The sequence below is a fragment of the Rhipicephalus sanguineus genome, unplaced genomic scaffold, assembly GCF_013339695.2.
Source record: "Rhipicephalus sanguineus isolate Rsan-2018 unplaced genomic scaffold, BIME_Rsan_1.4 Seq484, whole genome shotgun sequence".
In the NCBI taxonomy this organism is placed as follows: Eukaryota; Metazoa; Arthropoda; class Arachnida; order Ixodida; family Ixodidae; genus Rhipicephalus; species Rhipicephalus sanguineus.
This window is the reverse complement of record NW_023615352.1, coordinates 470,875-491,310: the sequence shown is the minus strand read 5'-3', so window position 1 is coordinate 491,310 and position 20,436 is coordinate 470,875. Positions and strand designations below refer to the sequence as shown.

Sequence of the window (20,436 nt, the reverse complement as noted above, 5' to 3'; positions counted from 1 at the left end):
AAAGGCGTATATCCTGTGACCTCGTGTTTTGCGGTATTAAAGGCGTATGTAACGAAAGGTAATACAGCATCCCAGTTCTTATGGTCCGCTGAGACATACATTGAGAGCATATTGATGATGGTACGATTGGTGCGCTCTGTTAGGCCGTTGGTCTGTGGATGATAAGGTGAGGAATGCCGATAGTGACACCCACAGAGCCGTAACAACTCTTCAACAACATCAGCGGTGAACTGCCGGCCACGATCACTGATCACCACACGAGGGGCTCCGTGACGGAGGATAATGGAGTGCAGCAGAAACCACGACACATCTGATGAGGTGGCTGAAGCAACTGCCATCGTTTCAGTATACCGCGTTAGGTATCTACGCACACGATAATCCAGCGGCGGCCGGTGGCAGACTTAGGGAAGGGGCCGAGTAAGTCTATGCCGACTTTCTCAAAAGGTGAAGTCCGTGGTTTAACAGGTTGCAGTGTGCCTGCCGGATGAGTAGTAGGTTGTTTGTGGCGCTGGCAGACATCACAACTCGCGACGTAGTGCTTGGTCGTCTTCCACAGTCCAGGCCAGTAGAAACGTTGTCGGATACGGTGAAGTGTCCGGGCAAATCCAAGGTGCCCAGACGTAATGTCGTCATGCATTGCGCGGAAGACCGCAAGGCGCAGACATTCGGGGACGACGAGTAGCAGTGGGGCGCCATCGCTGGAGTAATTCTTGCGATATAGAAGGCCATCATGAACTACAAATGGCGTTGCGCGTTCAGAGCTGCGGGTCGCATCGATAATTTGTCTCACTGAAGGGTCGCGCTGTTGCTCGTGACCGAAGGCGTCCAAACTAGGGAAGTTGGAGGAAATCGCAACGAGGTAGTTGTCGAAATCGTCGTCAGCAGTGTCCACATTCTGAGATGGAAGACGAGATAAGCAGTCGGCGTCTGCGTGGCAGCGACCACTCTTGTAAGCAACAGAAAAGTTGTACTCTTGAAGCCGCAATGCCCAACGAGCTAATCGACCAGCTGGGTCGCGTAGTCCGACAAGCCAACACAGTGAATGGTGATCTGTGACGATCTTGAAATGTCGGCCGTACAAATAAGGTCTGAATTTTTGGACGGCGAGCGAAACAACCGCGAGGCATTCAAGTTCCGTTACTGTATAATTGCTCTCAGCCTTCGTCAAAGTACGACTTGCGTACGCAACGACGTGTTGACGTCCGTCATGAAGCTGAACGAGGACAGCGCCAACGCCGACACCACTAGCATCTGTGTGCAGTTCCGTGAGTGCCTCCGGGTCGAAATGACGTAAAAGTGGCCCGGAAGTGAGCACAAACTTCAGCTGCTCGAAGGCAGTCTCACATTGAACGGTCCACTGGTATGGGGTATCCTTCCGGAGCAAGTTTGTCAGTGGATGAGCAAGGGCGAAGTCCTTAATAAACCTGCGAAAATAAGAACACAGGCCCAGGAAGCTACGAAGATCCTTCACCGTCGTCGGCTGCTTAAAGTTGCGGACTGCAGTAATCTTGTCGGGATCTGGTCGTATGCCGTCCTTGTCGACGAGATATCCGAGAACCAGGGCTTGGCGCTCACCAAAATGGCACTTCTTTGCGTTTAAAATGAGCCCAGCTTGTTTGACGCAATCCAGAACAACGCTGAGCCGCTGATTGTGCTCGTGGAATGTCCGTCCGAATATAATCACATCATCCAGATAACACATACAAGTCTCCCATTTGAGACCGCGAAGGATGGAATCCATAAATCTCTCGAAGGTTGCTGGGGCATTACATAAGCCGAACGGCATAACGTTAAATTCAAATAACCGATCGGGCGTAACGAAAGCAGTCTTCTCTCTGTCAGACGGATGCATTGGTATCTGCCAGTACCCAGACCTTAGGTCGACCGATGAAAAGTAGGCGGCGGAGTGCAGGCAATCAACAGCATCGTCGATGCGTGGTAGAGGGTACACATCTTTCTTTGTGACGGCGTTAAGGCGGCGGTAGTCAACACAAAACCTCCACGAGTTGTCTTTCTTTTTCACGAGTATAACAGGAGCTGCCCAGGGGCTGCATGACTCCTGAATAACGCCCTTCTGCAGCATGTCGTTGACCTGTTCGGCAATCACTTTCCTTTCAGAAGGGGATACGCGATAGGGTTTCTGGCGTATCGGCGTAGCGTCTCCCGTGTTGATTCGGTGGTGCATACGGGATTTCGGCAACGTGAGACAACGCTCGTCTTGAGCAAAATCAAAGACTGCCACATAGCGTGCAAGGACTTCTTCGAGAACATGCTGCTCGGAAGAAGGCAGTGACTTGTTAATCATGCGTCGCAATTCGGCCGAGTAGTTGGGCGTTGTCCGACTGATGCCTGAGGACTCTGCAACCGTTCTGATGTCAATTGCGGTCTGCTCTTCAAATGTTGCCAGTTTAAGTCCGGCTGGGAGAGCAACAGGCTCTGGGGAGGCGTTGACCGTCCACAAAAAAGCATGTCCGTCGATGGCTCGAATGACACCGCGGAACCAAGACATTCTTCTTAATAGCGTTGGTGCGATCAGGCTCTACAAGTCCGGTGCAGGGTCCCAACTGGGCGCGAGAAGAGCATACGGGAACAAACACTGCTGTCCGACCAGGGATCGACACATCTTTAGAAATTGAAAGCACGTCAGCTGGGTGAGTCGGAAAGTCATCAATGGCGGCAGTTGGCAACGTGCTTTGTAGAAGAATTTCTCCTGTTCCACAGTCAAGCGTTGCACCGCATTCACGAAGGAGGTCTATACCTAAAATGACGTCATGAGTTGCGTGAGCTAACACAGTGAATTCGGCTCTGAAACTTTGTCCTCCAATAGAAAGAAGAACGGAACAAATACCGACAGGGCGCAACATTTCACCTCCAACTCCACGAAAAGTTTCTTGGCGGTCCCACGCGAACATAACTTTATGGCCTAAAAAACAATCTTTGAAACGAAGGCTCATTACCGAAATAGCAGCACCAGTGTCTACAAGGGCGATAGTATTTACACCGTCTATACGCACACTCACTTTGTTCTTTAGCATCACAACAGCAGGAGGAATTGGCGAATATGACCGTCCCGCGACCGCACCTCCATCGGTCGCATCAGCTAGTTTCCCAGCTGAGGCGGGGAAGGCGACCGACGACGCGGCGACGGCGAGCGGCGTGATCGTGTCGGAGGCGGCGTAAGGCTTCGCTCGGAGGCGGGGGACTCGTTGCGGAATCTGCTAGGCCACTGCTGTCGTAGAGGGTGAATGACAGGTGTAGAGGTCGAGGTTTCGTGCACACGAGCAGGGTACGTCGAAAAGCGCGGTGCTCGCGGCTGGCGGCGGCAGAAGCGCGAAATGTGCCCTCGGAGGCCGCATGCGTAGCAAACAGGTAGTTCCCGGCTTACATTAGTGGGAGCAGAGGTACGCGAAGTTGGGTAGTGCTCGGCAGAAGCACGTCGTGACGCCTGGTAGTAATCTTCAGGAATACGCCTTGTTGGTGCTGACTGGTATTCTGCAGCAACCCGTTGGGATGGTGATGGACGGCGGCGACTGTGATCTGCAGGTAGAGACTGGAGGCTCGTGTTGAAATATGCCTCTTCACTGCGCGGTCTGCACTCGACGCGACGCTCTCGCATCCAGTATGATGGTGGTTCGGGGCAATCGTCGAACGAGCATTGGTAGTGGGCATCCGCCGCTTGAAGCCGTCGTAGCTCCTCTCGAACTACCCGACGGATGATCAAGGGAATGTCTTCGCAGGAGGCGACGTCCATACTTGCAACGCTGGGAACGTTGTCCAAGCGCCCGAACTTGGGTATAATTCTTCGGGTCTTCAGAGCCTCGAATGCGCGACACTGCTGCCTAAATTCGGAAGGAGTGCTCAGGTTGTCCTTCGTGAGGAAATTGTACACGTCTTCGGCGATGCCTTTTAACAAATGTCCAACTTTGTCTTCGTCAGGCATGTTCGCGTTTACAATCCCGCAAAGCTTCAATACCTCTTCGATGTATGTCGTGCACGTCTCGCCGGGCAACTGAGCTCTACGCGAGAGCGTTTGCTCAGCTTTCTTTTTCTTCGAGCTCGTGTCCCCAAAGCAGGTCTTCAATTCCTGGACAAAGATTTCCCAAGTGGTGAGCACGTGTTCGTGATTCTCGAACCAAAGCAGAGCGGTGCCAGCGAGAAAAAATGCTACGTTCACGAGTTTCGCCGCGTACTCCACTCGTGATAGCGGCTCACTCTTTCGTAGTGTTTCAGCCAATCATCCACGTCTTCATCTGTTTTACCTGAGAATATGCGTGGTTCAGGCGCCCAGCAGTTAGGTTGTCTTGGTCTGCGGCCAGCTTGCTCCAAGGCCGTGGCACTGGTTGATGCAGCGGCGTTGCCCGTCGGCGTGCCTGCTTCGGCGTCGGTCATGTCGGTGATTTCCGGGGGTAGACCGGCTAGACGTCTGCTTCTTCGAAAGTCTTCTGCGAGTGGGTTGTCCAGGGCGTCGGATTACCCAGCACCTCCACCAAAGCTGTTACGGATGTGATGGGTTTATTTACAATGCGAAGTAGAAGCTGGAGAAAAACACAAGAGACGGTCGCAAACCGCCGGTCAGCAATCCCTCGTGCCAGTCCCTCTTCTTCCTCCTTCTTTCAGCGCCGCGTTACAATATGTTTATTCGACGATTACTTGTAATGTGCACCCATGAGCAAAGGTATACGGACCACGGGAGCGCGTGCCAACATCGCTGTCTACGCCATCTAGTCGCGAGCCGTCGGCTGTCGAGAGAATCCCCTTGCCGGAATCGGCGAGAGCATTACTCTGACGGAATGCGTCAGAGAAATGCTTTTCACCGCAGACGGCTGGCCACTAGACAGTGCAGACGACAAAGGTGTACGGACGGCAATGGTGCGTATACATTCGCTAACTGGTGTACTATATAATTTTACGAATGGGAGCTATCGAATTGCCAGAAATAGCTTTCCGCTTGAGCGTTTAGTGTCATAAACACTCCTGCGCTTGCCAACTGTGTCTAGCCACGACGGCCTTTAAATGGTAATATTGCATTGCCCATGAGTACGGCTATGCATATCTACAGAGTGGTCACATTTGAGCGGACACGCCAAAACACAAATAGCGTTTGTAAAATGTAACATCGGCAGTTAGTGCTGGCCAATGGTGATAAAATATTTTTCGTTGCCTGCGGTGCGAGCGACGCATTCGCTGTCTAATCAATGTATCTCATTTTACTAAATGCCGACTGTACTCTGTCGCGCAATATTTCAATCTCAAAGCCTCACCTTGTGCTCGTTAAGTCTCGGTGGACGGTGATTCCACATGGTTCCGTGAATTCGTGTCAGTGTGCGGATATATAATATATATATATAATATATATATATATATATATATATATATATATATATATATATATATACATATATATATAAGCCATCTCACGAAGGCTACGGCAACTCGCGCCGCAAAGTCCGTTTAATTGCGCACCGCTGACGTTCAAAAGAGCCAGCGTTGCCAGATGCTACCGAGTTAACAAGCAAACAATGATCACAAAACAAGCCCCAAAAAAGCGGCGCGACTTTCGCGAAGAAGCCCTAAACAAGCGGAAATTTATTGAATTTACACATTCTTGAAAATATTTTTATATAATAAAAAATGTCAGGCAAATACGAAGGAGAGCCGAAAAAACCACTTGAGCACAAACATGCGCAACTGTGAACGAAATCACATATTTACCTTTTAACATTCTCTCCAGAGAAGTCTCCGTTCGGTTGAATGCACGTTTGCCAGTTCATTAATAACGATACTTGTTGATTCCACCAAACTACTCAAAGTCATCGACAAACCCTCTATTGGCGAACGCGATGACGACTAAAATAACAATATTGGCTGCAAAAATTCAAAATGAACTAAAAAGACGTCTGATCCCACGCGTTGTGGGAATCGATGTAATGCAAAACAACCAGCAAAGAGCTGCATACATCGTCTAGTCTGTCATTGAGAAAAATGCGTGCGACTCATGTTATTTATGCTCGTTACACAGTAACGTCACGCAATACTAATTTCGGGGTAGACCAAGCTAGCGAAACAGCCGCCAGCGCACCATGAGCGTTGCACTTAAGTCATGCCATACATGACATGCGTGTCGTGATTTTCATGTTAACTCGTGTTATTTATGTTCGTCACACAGTCACGTCGCGCAATACCAATTTCGGTGTAGATCAAGCTAGCGAAACGGCCGCCAGCGCACCGTGAGCGTGGCACGTAAGTCATGTTGTACATGACATGCGTGTCATGATTTTCATGTTAACTCATGTTATTTATGTTCGTTACACAGTAACGTCGCGCAGTACCAATGTTGGTATATATCAAGCTAGCGAAACGGCCGCGAGCGCACCATGAGCGTGTCATGTATATCATGCTGTACATGACATGCATATCACGATTTGCGCGTTAGGACCTGTCAGTTATGTTCGTCATACACTCTTGTCACGCCGTATCAATTTTGCTACATATCTAGTTAACGAAACGGCCGTAAGAGCACCAAGACTGTGGCATGTATATCATGTCGTTCATGACATGCATGTCACGATTTTCATGTTATGACTCGTCATTCATGTTCGTCATACAGTCATGTTATGCCATACCAATTTTGGTGTACATTCGATTAACGAAACGAGCAGGAGAGCACAAAGTCGTAGGCGGATAGATAGATAGATAGATAGATAGATAGATAGATAGATAGATAGATAGATAGATAGATAGATAGATAGATAGATAGATAGATAGATAGATAGATAGATAGATAGATAGATAGATAGATAGATAGATAGATAGATAGATAGATAGATAGATAGATAGATACGCTCAAAATCGCAGAAGTTCGCTAAGAAATGCTTCGCATTTAAAAAAACTCGACAAGCGACGGGAACGTTCTACTAGCGACTCCGCGACAAAAGAAGCCCAAATCCGCTTATTATAAGTGGAACTGGCAACTCTGAAAAGAGCCCATACTGGGCGCTCGCGCTTAAAAGAGCAGGTGTATCGTGCCCTATCTGCCTTTGGAACATCGCTATTGTAACCAGTAAATAAACCTTCAGCGTACAAGAAGATACAGCTTCAGTAATATATAGTGCGAAAAACACTAAGACTTGTCAATCAATCTATTTTCTAACTTGTTTGGATCGCTGCCAGGGTAAGTAATGCGGTCCTGTAAAAAGGGGTCCCTGTCCAAGACCGCACTTTCTGAAACTTCCGGGCTGAGTACCCGGATGTCTCATCCACAAAGCCCGTATGATATCATCTGAATGCCAGGATGTCGCGTTTGAAGCGCCCGGATAACGGCGCTGGCATTTCGCTCAATATCGCTTGAAGGCCGGTGACAACGGGAGCTAAAAGTTCATGTTTTTAAAAAGAGAAGACGGCTTTCGCCTTCGAGTCGTCTTAGGTGAGTGCCTAACGGGCCCTGCGAGTTTTGGTCTTCCGCGAAAGGCGGTGACGTAGTTTTCTTCTTGGGCAGATTGTAGACGTTTTCAAGGATTCTTGGGATAATTTGAAGCGATAAAGCGGTGAAGTTTAGTACGTGGATTAAGCCGAGCTTTATAAACTATTATTGAGTGCTTCTTGATAGGAGCTTATAGTCGTCGAATGACGTCTTTAAATTTAAAGCAACCGTAATAACACCCAAAACTTAATTCTAGTTTTGCTAAATCTGCTATCGCGAGTGATTTAAGAAATGCGGCGGACACAATACTCTCGACTAGTAACCATCACGAAACTAATAATAAATAAACCAAACACAAGAGTTACCAATTAAACCCTATCGAGTTTCGCACCCAAGCGGGTAATTTTATAACTAGGGGTGGGTGTATCTCGACAATCCGTTAAACACCCATCGCGACGCAGCGTACTGCGCGTGACGCTCCCCTTAAAAGCTGCGCAAATCTGATAACAGCTTCGTTCTTACTTTAGCATGTTGAAAAATAATGGCCGACGCTTTCGTGATGGCAAATCAGTTATGCGGAAGACCGCAAGCTGGAGGAAGGCTTATGATTTCACTAGCGTTAACTGCTAGAGTTTTACGTGCGAAAACCACGGTATGATCTAACTGCTAGAGTTTTACGTGCCAAGACCACGGTATGATCAAGAGGCGCGCGGTAGAATCCACTTGCTCGAGCTTAGCAGCGCGATAAGGGAGGTCGATAAACGTGAAAAAACGGCCATTTACAGGTTCTTTAACACGGAGAAACAATGATAAAACGCACAGGCTTCTCAAAAAGAGAACCTCGCAGTCAAAGAAAAATTCATATTTGTGCGGGATTCGAACATGGTACCAAAGCTTTTCCGGGCGCTGGCCCTACATCCGATTATTCAACGCGGAAATTTGGTCTAGTTGGTGGGTGTGGAACTTGTGCATCTTAGCAAGCGCAGCGACTGTCTACGGGTTCCTTTCTCTTGTGTTTGTTCCGCTGAGCTTGCTGAGATGCACAAGTCCCTACATCCGAGCCAAACCTGCAGGCCAGCAAATAACAGCGCGAGGGCTCCTGTCTTTGTACGGATTGCGACGGGAGCTCCTTTATAGCTTCATTAAACAACCATCGTCTGCCTTGAGGGCGCTCGTAGAACGGACCTGTGAGCTTTCACAGAACAGAACTTTTGCAGAGCTGAGTCAAATAGAAAAAGGTGCTAAGAAAAATGTTGCACATAGTGCACGGAACGAAAACGCGCAACGTCGTTTGAGAAAAAAAAAAACGTCAAATAGAACACGTGCCGTCATATTCGTATGCGTAGTGTTAACATTATGCGGAATTTTATGTCCAAATCTAGCTCTAATAGATCACCGGTTGCGTCCTACGCGTTCACGTCTGGCCCAACAAGGTTATATACAGTTCTAAATCAAGCCATATGAAATGGTTCCAGGCTACATTACCGTACGACTCGTAGAACTCGACGATGCGAAAGAAGAAGTACAGGCCATGTATGGGGATCACAGAGGCGGATAACTTGGAGCTGCTCTTGGTCGAGATGTAGGCGGACACCGTGCGGGCAGACCACTCCAGCGACAGGAAGGGACCCAGCAGCGACACCGTCCACAGGATCAGACCACACGCCAGGCCGAGACTCGCTGCCTCGACGTGCAACATGCAAAGCCGGATTTGACAGAAGTGAGAAACAAGAAGTGAATATTGCCAATAACTCGTATTTAGGATGAAGTCCCAAGGAAATACATACGGATTTCTCAGAAAGAATGCTTGGTATTTGCCGAAAAATTGTTCCTTATACGGGGATCGAACCTGGGACTAACGCTTGCCCGGGGTGGTCGCTCAACGAATTGAGCTAACCAAGAAATGTAGCAATTGCCAGCGCGAGGGCAAATTAATCGACAACTCGAAGCACATAGACACAGAATACTGCAAATCGATTCTGCAGAATCCCGCAAGGTGGCGGAAATATTAAGACAGCGAAAACGCTTCCGCCAATTTTCGGGATTCCGCGGAACAGATTTGCCGTGTTATCCGTCCATGCGCTTCGGGTCTTTTCTGCAGATCTACGTGCACTGACGCACAACAGTGCCATTAGTTTTCTTTGACACCGTGAATGGCTTGAATCAACGTGCTTACGTGTGTCGAAGAAGAGCGAGGTGAAGAGACCAATGATGATGTACGCCGAGTTGAAGATCAGCATGGCCGTGAAGACGAGAGTCGGGTTCGTGCGGAAGATGAAGGCCAGTCCGTAGGGACCGTTTGATTTGGCTCATCATGGCCAGCACCAGCACGCTGCTCAGTGTCCACGTCGCCATGGCGCACAGGAATTGCACCCAACCAGAACCAGGTTCGCGGAACTCCCATCAGCTTCGTGAACAGCTGTTGAATTAAGGATGCGCTTTGTGGTGCGTTTCATTCAACAAATTCTGTGGCTTGCTGGCGGTATAAGTGGGACAACATCGTGACGTTGCAATTTCTCGTGTTCCTTTTGCCACCGTATTGGCCGTGATTTGTTGGTTTATTTATTTCCCACTCCGGACGCAATATCCAAGCTGCGCGGGCGATACAAATGAAAACAGCTAGGCAACAGATAATTGCGAAAGCATAAATGTAGGCAAATAATGTTACGGCACATGACATTAAAACAGAAACACGATGTAAAAGTATAATGCTGTTATTTGGTGATTCTGACCTCATTATAATCACCATCACCAGCCTCTTCTTCGCCAACGAAGGCGTGTACGAATGATGCCGAATTTACGCTAACTCACTGCCAGCTGATTCCTTTTCATTACTACGAACTTCATATTTTTAACACTCCACCTAACTCTCTGCTGACGGCCTGCATTTCCCATATTTTGATATCCATTCCGTCACTCTCTTTGGCCATCGACGTATCTCCTACGCATTAACTGATCCGGCAAAGTCAACTTTTTCCTCCTAATGGTAAAAAAAGATATTAGCCACCCCTGTTGGTTTTCTGGTGCATTCTAATTCCTTCTTATCACATATTGTTCTGCCATCATTATCCGTTCTATCGTTGTCACCTTTTTCCATTCATAATTCGGTCTTCCAAAAGGAAACATGACGAACGGGTCAGTACAGGGGCGTAGTCAGGGGGGGGTTGAAACCCCCCGAATTTTTTTCAGTTTTGCTTGCGCATATATACATGCGCACATACAAACGCACGCACGAACGTACATAAAGTATGGTTGAAACCCCGCCCCCCCCTCCCCGAAAAAAATTTCTGGCTACGCCCCTGGGTCAGTACGTACGAAGTGTACCCCTAGCGCATTCTATCGGGCGTGCTTAATACATAGATAGACATGAGCTTTAGGTGAGAGATACATGGTTCAGTTATAACCAAAAACGAAGTAATACCTGATATTTCATAGGTTAGCTGCCATACAAGTGCTAGTGTAAGCGCGGCCATTCGTGAGCAAACAATGAAACATCAGCATGCAGACGAAAAATCGTAAACCTGCCTTCCGTGCAATTATTTCACCAGGAAAATGATTCATGTGTGCAAAGTAACGAGCTTACCGACATTTCAGAGGCATTTCAATACAGCGTATGTACACCTTTAAGCAACTCTGCCCTCATCGCATTTAGTTTTCGAGTGAAATCTGTTATGAGATCACAAGAGCAAATTTTCGTGGCGTAGCTTTACGCCACCGCCGCCCGTGTCCGTAACCACTATCCCGTACAATGAGAAAAGAAATAGATTTAGATTTAAATAGTAGTTACGTAGAGAAAAAAATTTATCTTAATGATAATCTCTAGTAAGAGCAACAGAAATTATGCCCGTTTTGTTAACATTGTTTCCTTTAAACGAAAACACTGCAACGAATCGTTAGCACATTAAGGCTCGCTTCCATTATTGGTGTCTTGTATGAGTAACATACTTGTCGCCAGAACTTTGGCACTCCCTAAAAGAACGTTCTTATACATTTATGCTGATATGTAAACTGTCCTCTAAAGCAAATGTGCAAATTAGGCGGAATCGCGGGAATCTTGTGCGACGAAGTTATCTGCTTATGGCAAAGAAGAATTCCAACGCACTGTGCACATAAGCCAAGAGGTCATACGGACGATGCCAAAAGCGGCATTTCGTCCGTGCTTTATGCCGGCGTGTCCCTGCCTCCACAGAATTTCCCACAACCAATACAAGAGAAACTATTGGCACTGCAGTCGTTCCCCATGTAGCATGGAAGTGCCGGTTAGCAGGCGGATTTGTCTTATCTTCGTTCTTCTTGCTTTGTACGTAGTGATTCTACTTAACATGTTTCAAGCTTTTATGGGCCTAAATTGTGAGACTTGTTTGTCAAAAGCTATATGGCAACAATAATCTCCGCAAATACAAATCGATGAGGAATGTTTCATATACAACACAAGTTTCTTTTGAAAGGGATGCACTCGACTAATTCACAAAGCCACTTGATTCTGCGAGGAGCAACTTGAGCGAAATCTCTGTAAAGGCAATCATTCACACGCTAGAGGAGCAGCGCAGGCAACTCGTGGTAGACACTCAAGCCAATGTAGCCTGTAGCAATTTTTGTAGGCAGCTCTATACATGGCCACAGTTGCATAAGCTACCCGTAGCCACCGTATTGCCACATGAGGATGCGATCTGCAACGTGGAACATGACACTCGCCTGCATCCCGCTCTGTCGCTCCTCGATGGCACGAGTGATGACCAGGCAGAAGGGCAATGCGTACGCGACACCAAAGCGGACGCCTATGAGGAACATGGAGTTGTCGGTGTCCTCGTGGTATGTCGGGAACGGGAACTGACGCAGCTTGACCCGTCAGCTCCTCGTGGCTGCGATTGCTCGTGCGGCGATGCGCCAGCTCGTGGATGTGCGCCAAGTCGACCGCCGATTGTACAGCTGCCACACGGAGCGACATGGCTGCGAGCAGATGACGTGGCTAAGGTTAAAGCATGAATTTGTTCACTTCAGCAGTCGTTTCGTGCAAGATCACGGAGTTTCTCGCGTTGTGGCCGAAATGACGCTCTCTTTACGTGTATTGCGTGACGTTTCTTCAATGACTAGAAGTACAAGTCTTAACCCATACATGCCCAGTGTCCTACTATAGGACGCTTCTCTTTGATGCACTCTAACATTGCTATTTCTTTAGCTGATGATTAGCGACACCTACAGCACATCAAACAGGCCTCATTCTCAACGTTTGCAAGCCTAGACATTGCTTTCTTTTCATGCTGCCACGTGCCGACCGCTTTCTCCGGGCAAACGCGTGTTTTGTGTGAAAGGTGTCATGGAGAGGAAGAATTGCACGTGAAATGCTGACCGCTTTCTTCGGGCAAACGCGCGCTTTCTGTGAAAGACGTTATGGAGAGGAAGAAGTGCGATGTCGGTGTGCACGTGAAATATATCAAGGCTTACCACACCCGCACCGAGCACTCCTAATGCCCAGTGTCTTATATGTATAGGACGGCTTGAAAAACAGTGTTGCGTTTACCTTGCAATGAATAAAGAACTTCAGCTTTCGTTTGAGGGTAAAAGTACACTTCTTGTGAAAAAAAAATATTTGTTTTGTCATTTTTTTTTAGTTTGGGCATATATGAGTTAAGTCGACAATAAAAATCAGTACTGTATGATCTAGCGTGCTCACAATTAGTTGCTGGGACTGAAGTATAAATTGTAATCACTTTCGCAATCGTTTCTCGCGTGATGACGAAGTCCGAGCACTTAATATACATGAGTTGAAGTCCGTACTTAATTCTAAGAAATAAGACAGACAGTTTGTCAGATATCCGGTTTCTAACGTCGGTAAGCGCATAGCGTCCAGGGATGCTGATCGTTTTCGATTTTCCTGTTCACTTCCAATTACAGCCTAATATTTCACCCAGGAATGGGCGGTCTGCAAAATGAGGCCCCCATATGAGAAACCTTTTCCCCGAATTCCAGCCACGTACCCAAAAGTCTTTCTTTTGCACAATGCCAGCGCCGACATCAAATTTGGGAGATAGAAGTCTGCCTTGATCTACATGTTTTGACGCCGCATACTAGAACGCCAGCGGCTGCGGCGTCAAAAGATAATAATTTGGCTCAAATCAAGAGAACAGTCAAGTAGTGAAGAAGAAGCCAAGAATCCAAGGCGTTTTTTCTGCTGCCATCCGCCTAAAGAAAGGTATCGAGATGGGCGCGAAGCAGCCCAACCTGGCAACCATGCAAAGTGGTAAGTAGTCCGATTTGCCCAATCCCTGTAGCACATGCGCTTTTTCGGTCATCATTTTTAGCGGAGCACGCGAGCGGGAGTGGGGCGCCTAAGGTCGACTTCCTGTGGCACATAGCTGTGCTAGCGAAAACCTGCCTATACGCATCCATATCATCTCGGCAAATGAAGCTTGGCTGTAAAAAACACTTTGAAATATCTGACGTCCCAGTGACGTCCATGTTCACGAATTTCGGCGCGAAATTGGAAATGAAATTTTGACCTTCGTTTTCTGTTGTGTTAATAAACCACTGAAGCTGAGATAAAAGGCAGTAGAGTATTATAAAGAAATAAATTATTCGTCTCAACTGATTCATCGCTTCACTTTAATCTTTCATGAATAATTTTTCCAGAATTTGGAAAAGGAAATTTCAGGTACGTGACTCATGAGCAGTGTTTACTCACTGTCTTCAAGCTGGGAGGGCCCGTTCTCCCTGACCTCCTTGCGTGCTTTGGTAATCTCGTACACGCCGCTAGAGAACATGATGGTGTACGTCAGGTCGTGAGGAATGTCGTCACCTAGCGATTCCGTGTGGAAGTACAGACCGACCGTGTTGGGCGTCACGTTCTTCGAGAAGAGCAACTGAGCCATTTCCACTTCGTCCGCCATCGCCTTAATCGCTGAAAAGGTTCGCGGTAACACAAAGAAACCGTGACATTAGGTGAGCACAGCTCTGGTGTCTCTTTGATATGTAATGTGCAAAAGCACAGATATATTATCACCCTAACCACAAGACAAAGGTAGAGGGTGAGAGAAAATTACACCATCTCCCGCTAAAGGGGACCATGAGGCGATCCGAAGCAGCGTTTCGGCATGTCGAGCCCGCGTTTCAGAAGGGGAGTGGAGAGGTGGAGTGAGAGGGGAGAGGGAGAGTGGATAGGAGGTGTGTGGAGAGGGTGTTCGCATGCGCAGTAAGGGTGGTCACGCCGCACACCACCATCACCGGATTGAACTTCGCCATAAGGCATCTAAAATGTGAATATCCTAAAGGAGTCGCACTTGTGGGTGCTTATAAACTGTCTCTATTGAACACCTATGTTTCGGTTTACCTTAAAATGCACGGAAAGAACCGCTGCACATGCGGTTACAAAGACTGTGATGAAAAGTTTCCTGATCAAAAGCAAATCGTTCAACGTTGGCTCTTTTCTTCGTGAAAAGATCACTCGTTTTCTCGTCAGCGTTCATGTGCGCCTAGTTTGCCATTCTTAACACTCAGTTGGGAAGAAGGAAATCACGCGATATGTATGGTAGGACGACAGAGGTTGAATTTATTCACCTTCAAGAAAGAAATGTGGCCAAATTTATTTAATTCAATGGCTTAACGTGCAAGAACTGCGGTCTCAATGCGCGAGAATGGCGGCATGTGGTGGTGATCTTCGTGCATACGGTAGGTTGGTGTTCATTCGATACATAGTCAGCATATGAGGCTATAATCTCGCAACATATACGACTGCTAAAAAAGCACATTGTCGCCTCCGCTCGCATTCCTCCTTCGCGCTTTTGCAACCTCTGTGCAAGGACCAATGCCGCCCCTCACTTTTTTTCTATTTCTTGTACCGATCTGGATTACCCTTGATGCCACCATTTATCTGCTCTTTAGAGTCTGAATTGCACAGCTGATCTCGTGTCCAGTGACAATCTCTCAGCTGTGAAGATTTCCTTATATGACGCTCTATGAGGCAGGTAACATGCGATAGGGAATTGGGAGCAGATCGCCACACGGTCTGATGAGAACTGGTTAAGGCAACATCAGTTGCCTGGATCTGAAGAAGAATGTTCCAAAACCAAGCTGTTTCGAGTATATTGATCAAAATTCTACGTGTCATGGTCCTCGTCCGTGATCATAACAAAGAGAAATTGCTAGCGCCATCTATGTTCAAATACGCCAACCGAAGCAGCTAAACTGCAGGCAAGAGGTCTGAAGGAGCGGTGGTAAGCGCACTGACCTAACGTTACTCAAACGTGAACAGGGGAAAAAAAGAGAAGACGTAACATATCAGCGCGTACCACAGGTATGTCAAAACAGTAATCAAAGCTGTTGAACAAAAGTCTATACGCCGTTCAAATTGCTATACCATTTGCCGTGGTACTCAACACCTTCGATGACCTATCGTATCGTCCAGTCAAATTTTCCGTATTTACGCAGCACTGCGATTTCGCTATAGTACAGACGGAGTAACTAGGCGTTGACCAACTCACCGACCCCAGGCAGCTTCCTGCGGACTGCATTAATGATGCGGCGCGAATAGTTGTTCACGGGTCCATAGAAAACGGTGTCTAGCGTGAGGTCTGTTAAGTCCGGCGTGTACACGGGGTAGATGATGCTGCTGACAACGGCGTCGTTGCCGCCGAGGCCTCGCTCGTTCTGGATCTTGATGAACGGCACGGTCACCATGAGAATCTCGACTACGAAGGCGATCGGGCGCACTCGCAGGCGTCGAAGATACATGTTCTTCCACACCAACACCGAGAACTGCAGCACGCTCTCCATGCTGCCACTGTCCAAGCGCGGTCCAAACGATCTCGAGCTGCTTCTCCGTGATCACGTGCCTGATCGTCCACCGTGGGACCACTTGAGCAGACAGTATTTCTCTTTTAGTAACGTTCCTGTGCACCGCAGAATTTCAATGGAGCAGTTACTGAACAGCAGTGCTACAGTTTCAAGATGCATTGCTGCAATTGCAAGATTACCGAAATAATAGCACGACAATATTTCCCGTTTTACGGATATTTTCAGTCATATGACGGTCAAGCATCGTCCCCGTCTCCTTCCTGTACCTTTAGTAGGGTAGTAACGGGACAAAAAAGGTGCGGCTATAGGTGCTGGGTGAATGCCAAGTCGAATAATACCCTCTAAAGTCGCGGCTGCATGTGTTACAATGATAATCCGCCGACTGTATGTTTCTTAGACCACGACCTCGCACATAAAGTCCACCTCATTTCCATGTGAAACAGCAAAAATGATAGTTGGCCCAGTTGGTTTGGCTTCATGTTCTAAAAAGAGGACTTAACAACACGAGCGCTGACTAACAACTGAATGCTTTATCGAAACAGAAAAAAAGGAGAGAAGAAGCAAGAACAGAAAACGCGTTAGCAACCCACACACGTGTTGTTCAGTCCTTTTCTGTGTGCTTTTGTCGTTCGCGCTGTTTAAAACATGAACCGATATGCAGCAGCCTCCAGAACGAAAAGTGGGACGTTGTTGCGCTTTCTACCTGGACAGCTAATCCTTTGTATTGTTGCAGCCCTACAATTCACTTATGATGAATGAAATAGGCCCGCAGTCCCACCGGCAGGGGTATCATACTCTAGCGAGATCTATGAGCCATAGTCAGACATATCCTGCACATCGTGACCCAAGTTGGCGCCACGGCGTCGTATATCCGCTAGGTTTCAACCCACTTCCTCTCATGTTTCACGGTATTCCGTGTATTGTACTACACGGCCGTGTACCTGGTGATTGTATATGGGTTATGGCTGCCTCATATGCTTGTCAATATCAAATGTTCGCTAGTGCCTCAGCTGTACACACCTGTGTCCAATAAGGGGATTTTTAAACTCTCACCTTAAAAAATTTCACAGGCGATTTCTTTTGGGACTTGTCTAAATGATGCATAAGGGTTCGTTAGCAGTCACCCGGTGTTTCCTCGTAGTATGCTGCTGTGCTCGGATGAAGTGCGAGAAACAATGCTAAAGGAACCATGAAATGGTGAAGCGTGGTTGCGTTGCCGAAATAATAAATGAGGCCAATATGAGATTCCGAAGAAGGTGCGAGTAGTGCGCTCTTCGTTCCCGATAATGTTCCCTATCACGCGCTTGCATTTACTGCTCGTGTTCCGTGTTGCAGCCTTTCCAGGAAAGTTGCCATTTGGTGGCATCGGCACGGCGTCTATCCTTTTCTGTCTTGTGTTAGTCAGCGTCTTCCTGTAGTTCCGCCGGTACAACACATTATTCATGGGGTTCAGATATGCTCACCCTCTGCGGATGCTCGCATCCGCGAGCCTGCGGATGCGAGCGGATGGTTGCCTTTTACAGAATATGCGCGCTGTTAAAAAGGGTGAGTGGTTGGTTGGTTTGTTGGCTTCAACGTCTCAACGTAGTTCAAGCTATGGGAGACGCCGTAATGGTGGTCTTCGGATAGTGTAGACTACCTAGGGTTCTTCACCTTACACTGACATCGTACGAAATATGATCCTGTAGCATTTCGCGTGCGTTATCGAACCCGCATCTTTCGTGTCAGCAGCCAAGCACCGTAACCACGGTGCCACCACTAATGAACGTCAGATTGCTGGGAAGATGTCCTTCGTCGCGTCTCAATTCCTAACATTCATATAAGCGAAATAAAGGGAATATTATCCAGCGCTGCCTAGGCTGCGAGCTGCACTGGCTAACACTCCGAGGGATTACATACACAATCCAACGAGGTGCACGGGATACCGCCTTCCATCGTAGATCAATTGGTAAAGCACTGGACGCGTTATTCGAAGGTTGTGGCTTCGGATCCCACCGACGGAAAGGGTTTGATGATATTTTTGTCAATTTGGATTACTTTCTATCTACGTCACGATTACTACACTTGAAGACAACTATAGACGTCTATAGCTGGCTATAGAGTGAGCTATAGAAATTAAAGACGGCTGTAGACGTTCCCTATGGTTCCCCCTGGTCTATTGGTCTATTGGAGTCATTTTAATGTGTCTGAAATTGATAGAGTCATACCGGTGTGTGATATCACACCGAATACTGCTGCGCTACACACAGTAAAGCAATTATGTATAGGTTTCGGCTTACTTCATAATCTGGAATTGATTTTCTATGGAACAAGGACCCACTCCGTCCTTTGTCATGACTTTTTAAAGAAGAGTTAAGACGTGCAGTTTAAAGATCTATCTATCTATCTATCTATCTATCTATCTATCTATCTAGCTATCTATCTATCTATCTATCTATCTATCTATCTATATCTATCTATCTATCTATCATCTATCTATCTATCTATCTATATCTATCTATCTATCTATCTATCTATCTATCTATCTATCTATCTATCTACTATCTATCTATCTATCTATCTATCTATCTATCTATCTATCTATCTATCTATCTATCTATCTATCTATCTCATTGCTCAATGCTCCCTCCTAACTGTTTCCTTCCTGAATGCCGTGAATTGGACCTTCGTCCACGTCCCTAGCAGCTTAACACTTGGGTTCCTACAGGTTTCAGGTTGCCACATGAAAACTAACAACTTGAAGTGCGAGGCCACCTCGACAAAAGAACAGATTGCCGTGTCAGAAACGATCAAGACAGAACAAATTATTAAAAAAAACGGCGCATACAAACAAACATGTGACCTGCGCAGCTTAGGGAGCCGTATTTCTGTACGCTCGCCGGCACCAACTTTCTCGCGTACGACGCCGCCACCAAAATCTGTGAGTTATGAAAGCTTCACGTATAATATCTTCAAGCAAGAAATTATTATACTACGCGGGGAACATAATAGCTCTTGTGACACACTTGATTGGTCTCGTGTCTGATTTCTGTATGAAAATACTTTATTATTACATTTTCAAGCGTTAGTATTATTGCCACATTTCGGCCCACTGTAATAAAAAGATAACTGCTTCCAGAATCTCCTTTGGGACTAGTGTAAGCATTGCGTAAGCGTTTGGTGCTAATCACCAGCTGTCTCGTCGTCTAGTAATGCGCCCTTTCCTGGAACGTTTGTTTCGGTGGCATCGATGGGCCCAGCATCTTTCAGGTTTTTTGTGGCATTTTTCAGCCTCTGTAAAGAGGCTCCATCGAAAGTGGATCCCGATACCGGTTCTCTCGCTCAACGAGCATTTACCGAGGGGCCCACTGAGCGAGCCGGCGCGATTCTGAGCGACGCATCTCAAACCACCCGGTGCGGTGCTTCTCCAAACTGAATCCAGGTTGGCTATGCGGGTCGATAGTCCCGGCTCAACTTAAAGCACATCTCGCGACCATGCGAATGGATCGAGTGGTTAGCATCATTGGCATAAATGTTTCGTAAATTCAAAATTTTCCTTGTACTCCACATCGGAAGAATGCGTTGTTTTAAAAGCAGGTTAGGTGCCCGGCTGAGGCGCTGTAGGGCGCACGTCAGCCGCATTTCCATTCGGGTCAAATGCAAGAAAACCCGATTTCATAGATTTACATGCACCTTAAAAAATTCTAGGTGAACACTAATCCCCAGTCCTCTACTACGCCATTCTCCATAATGGTATCGTTTCTCATAGTCGCCGCCTACTTAATCATGGCTACTGAGCGTACCGAACGTTCCGACTCACTCGACAGCGACTTCTCTTCGATATGTTGCGTGGCTCTACATTGCGCGGTTCACTGAGCAGATGAAAATATTCAGTTTATTTTTTAACCACCCGGTAATCCGATAGAGGTGGTGCAGTTCGTTTTTTCACCTCTTCTCTTTAAGGCCCCCTTTTACTTATGCGCCGCTCCATCGCTCTTAATAAAGAGCGGCTCGCAAGAGCCAGCTCCATTCTGAGCGACACATCTTTAGCTGATAAACGCTAGAAAGCGCGAGAATGAAGCCGCGCTCATGCCGCCTGACAACAACGTGCCAGGGAAGGCAGCAACGCCGAGAGAGCTCACGTTAATGCAAGCGCGCGATACCGGACGCAAACGAGAATGAACGGCGCACTACTCGCCTCAACGCAGCGTCGAACGACGACGAATGAGTAGCTTATTAGCAGCAAG

At 47.3% G+C, this 20,436-nt stretch overlaps 1 protein-coding gene across 1 annotated transcript in view; it reads right to left on the bottom strand.

Annotated features, from left to right (window-relative positions):
• LOC119377529 (ATP-binding cassette sub-family A member 7) overlaps window positions 1-16,189 on the bottom strand; it is a 69,262-nt gene extending 53,073 nt beyond the window's left edge. The window contains exons 1-4 of the mRNA XM_049411600.1: window positions 15,898-16,189; window positions 14,103-14,318; window positions 9,597-9,728; window positions 8,906-9,100 (exon numbers count right to left, since the gene is read on the bottom strand). Coding sequence (XP_049267557.1) covers window positions 8,906-9,100; window positions 9,597-9,728; window positions 14,103-14,318; window positions 15,898-16,189 — 835 coding nt within the window. The remainder of the gene's footprint in view (window positions 1-8,905; window positions 9,101-9,596; window positions 9,729-14,102; window positions 14,319-15,897) is intronic.
• Between the last annotated feature and the right edge of the window lie 4,247 nt (window positions 16,190-20,436).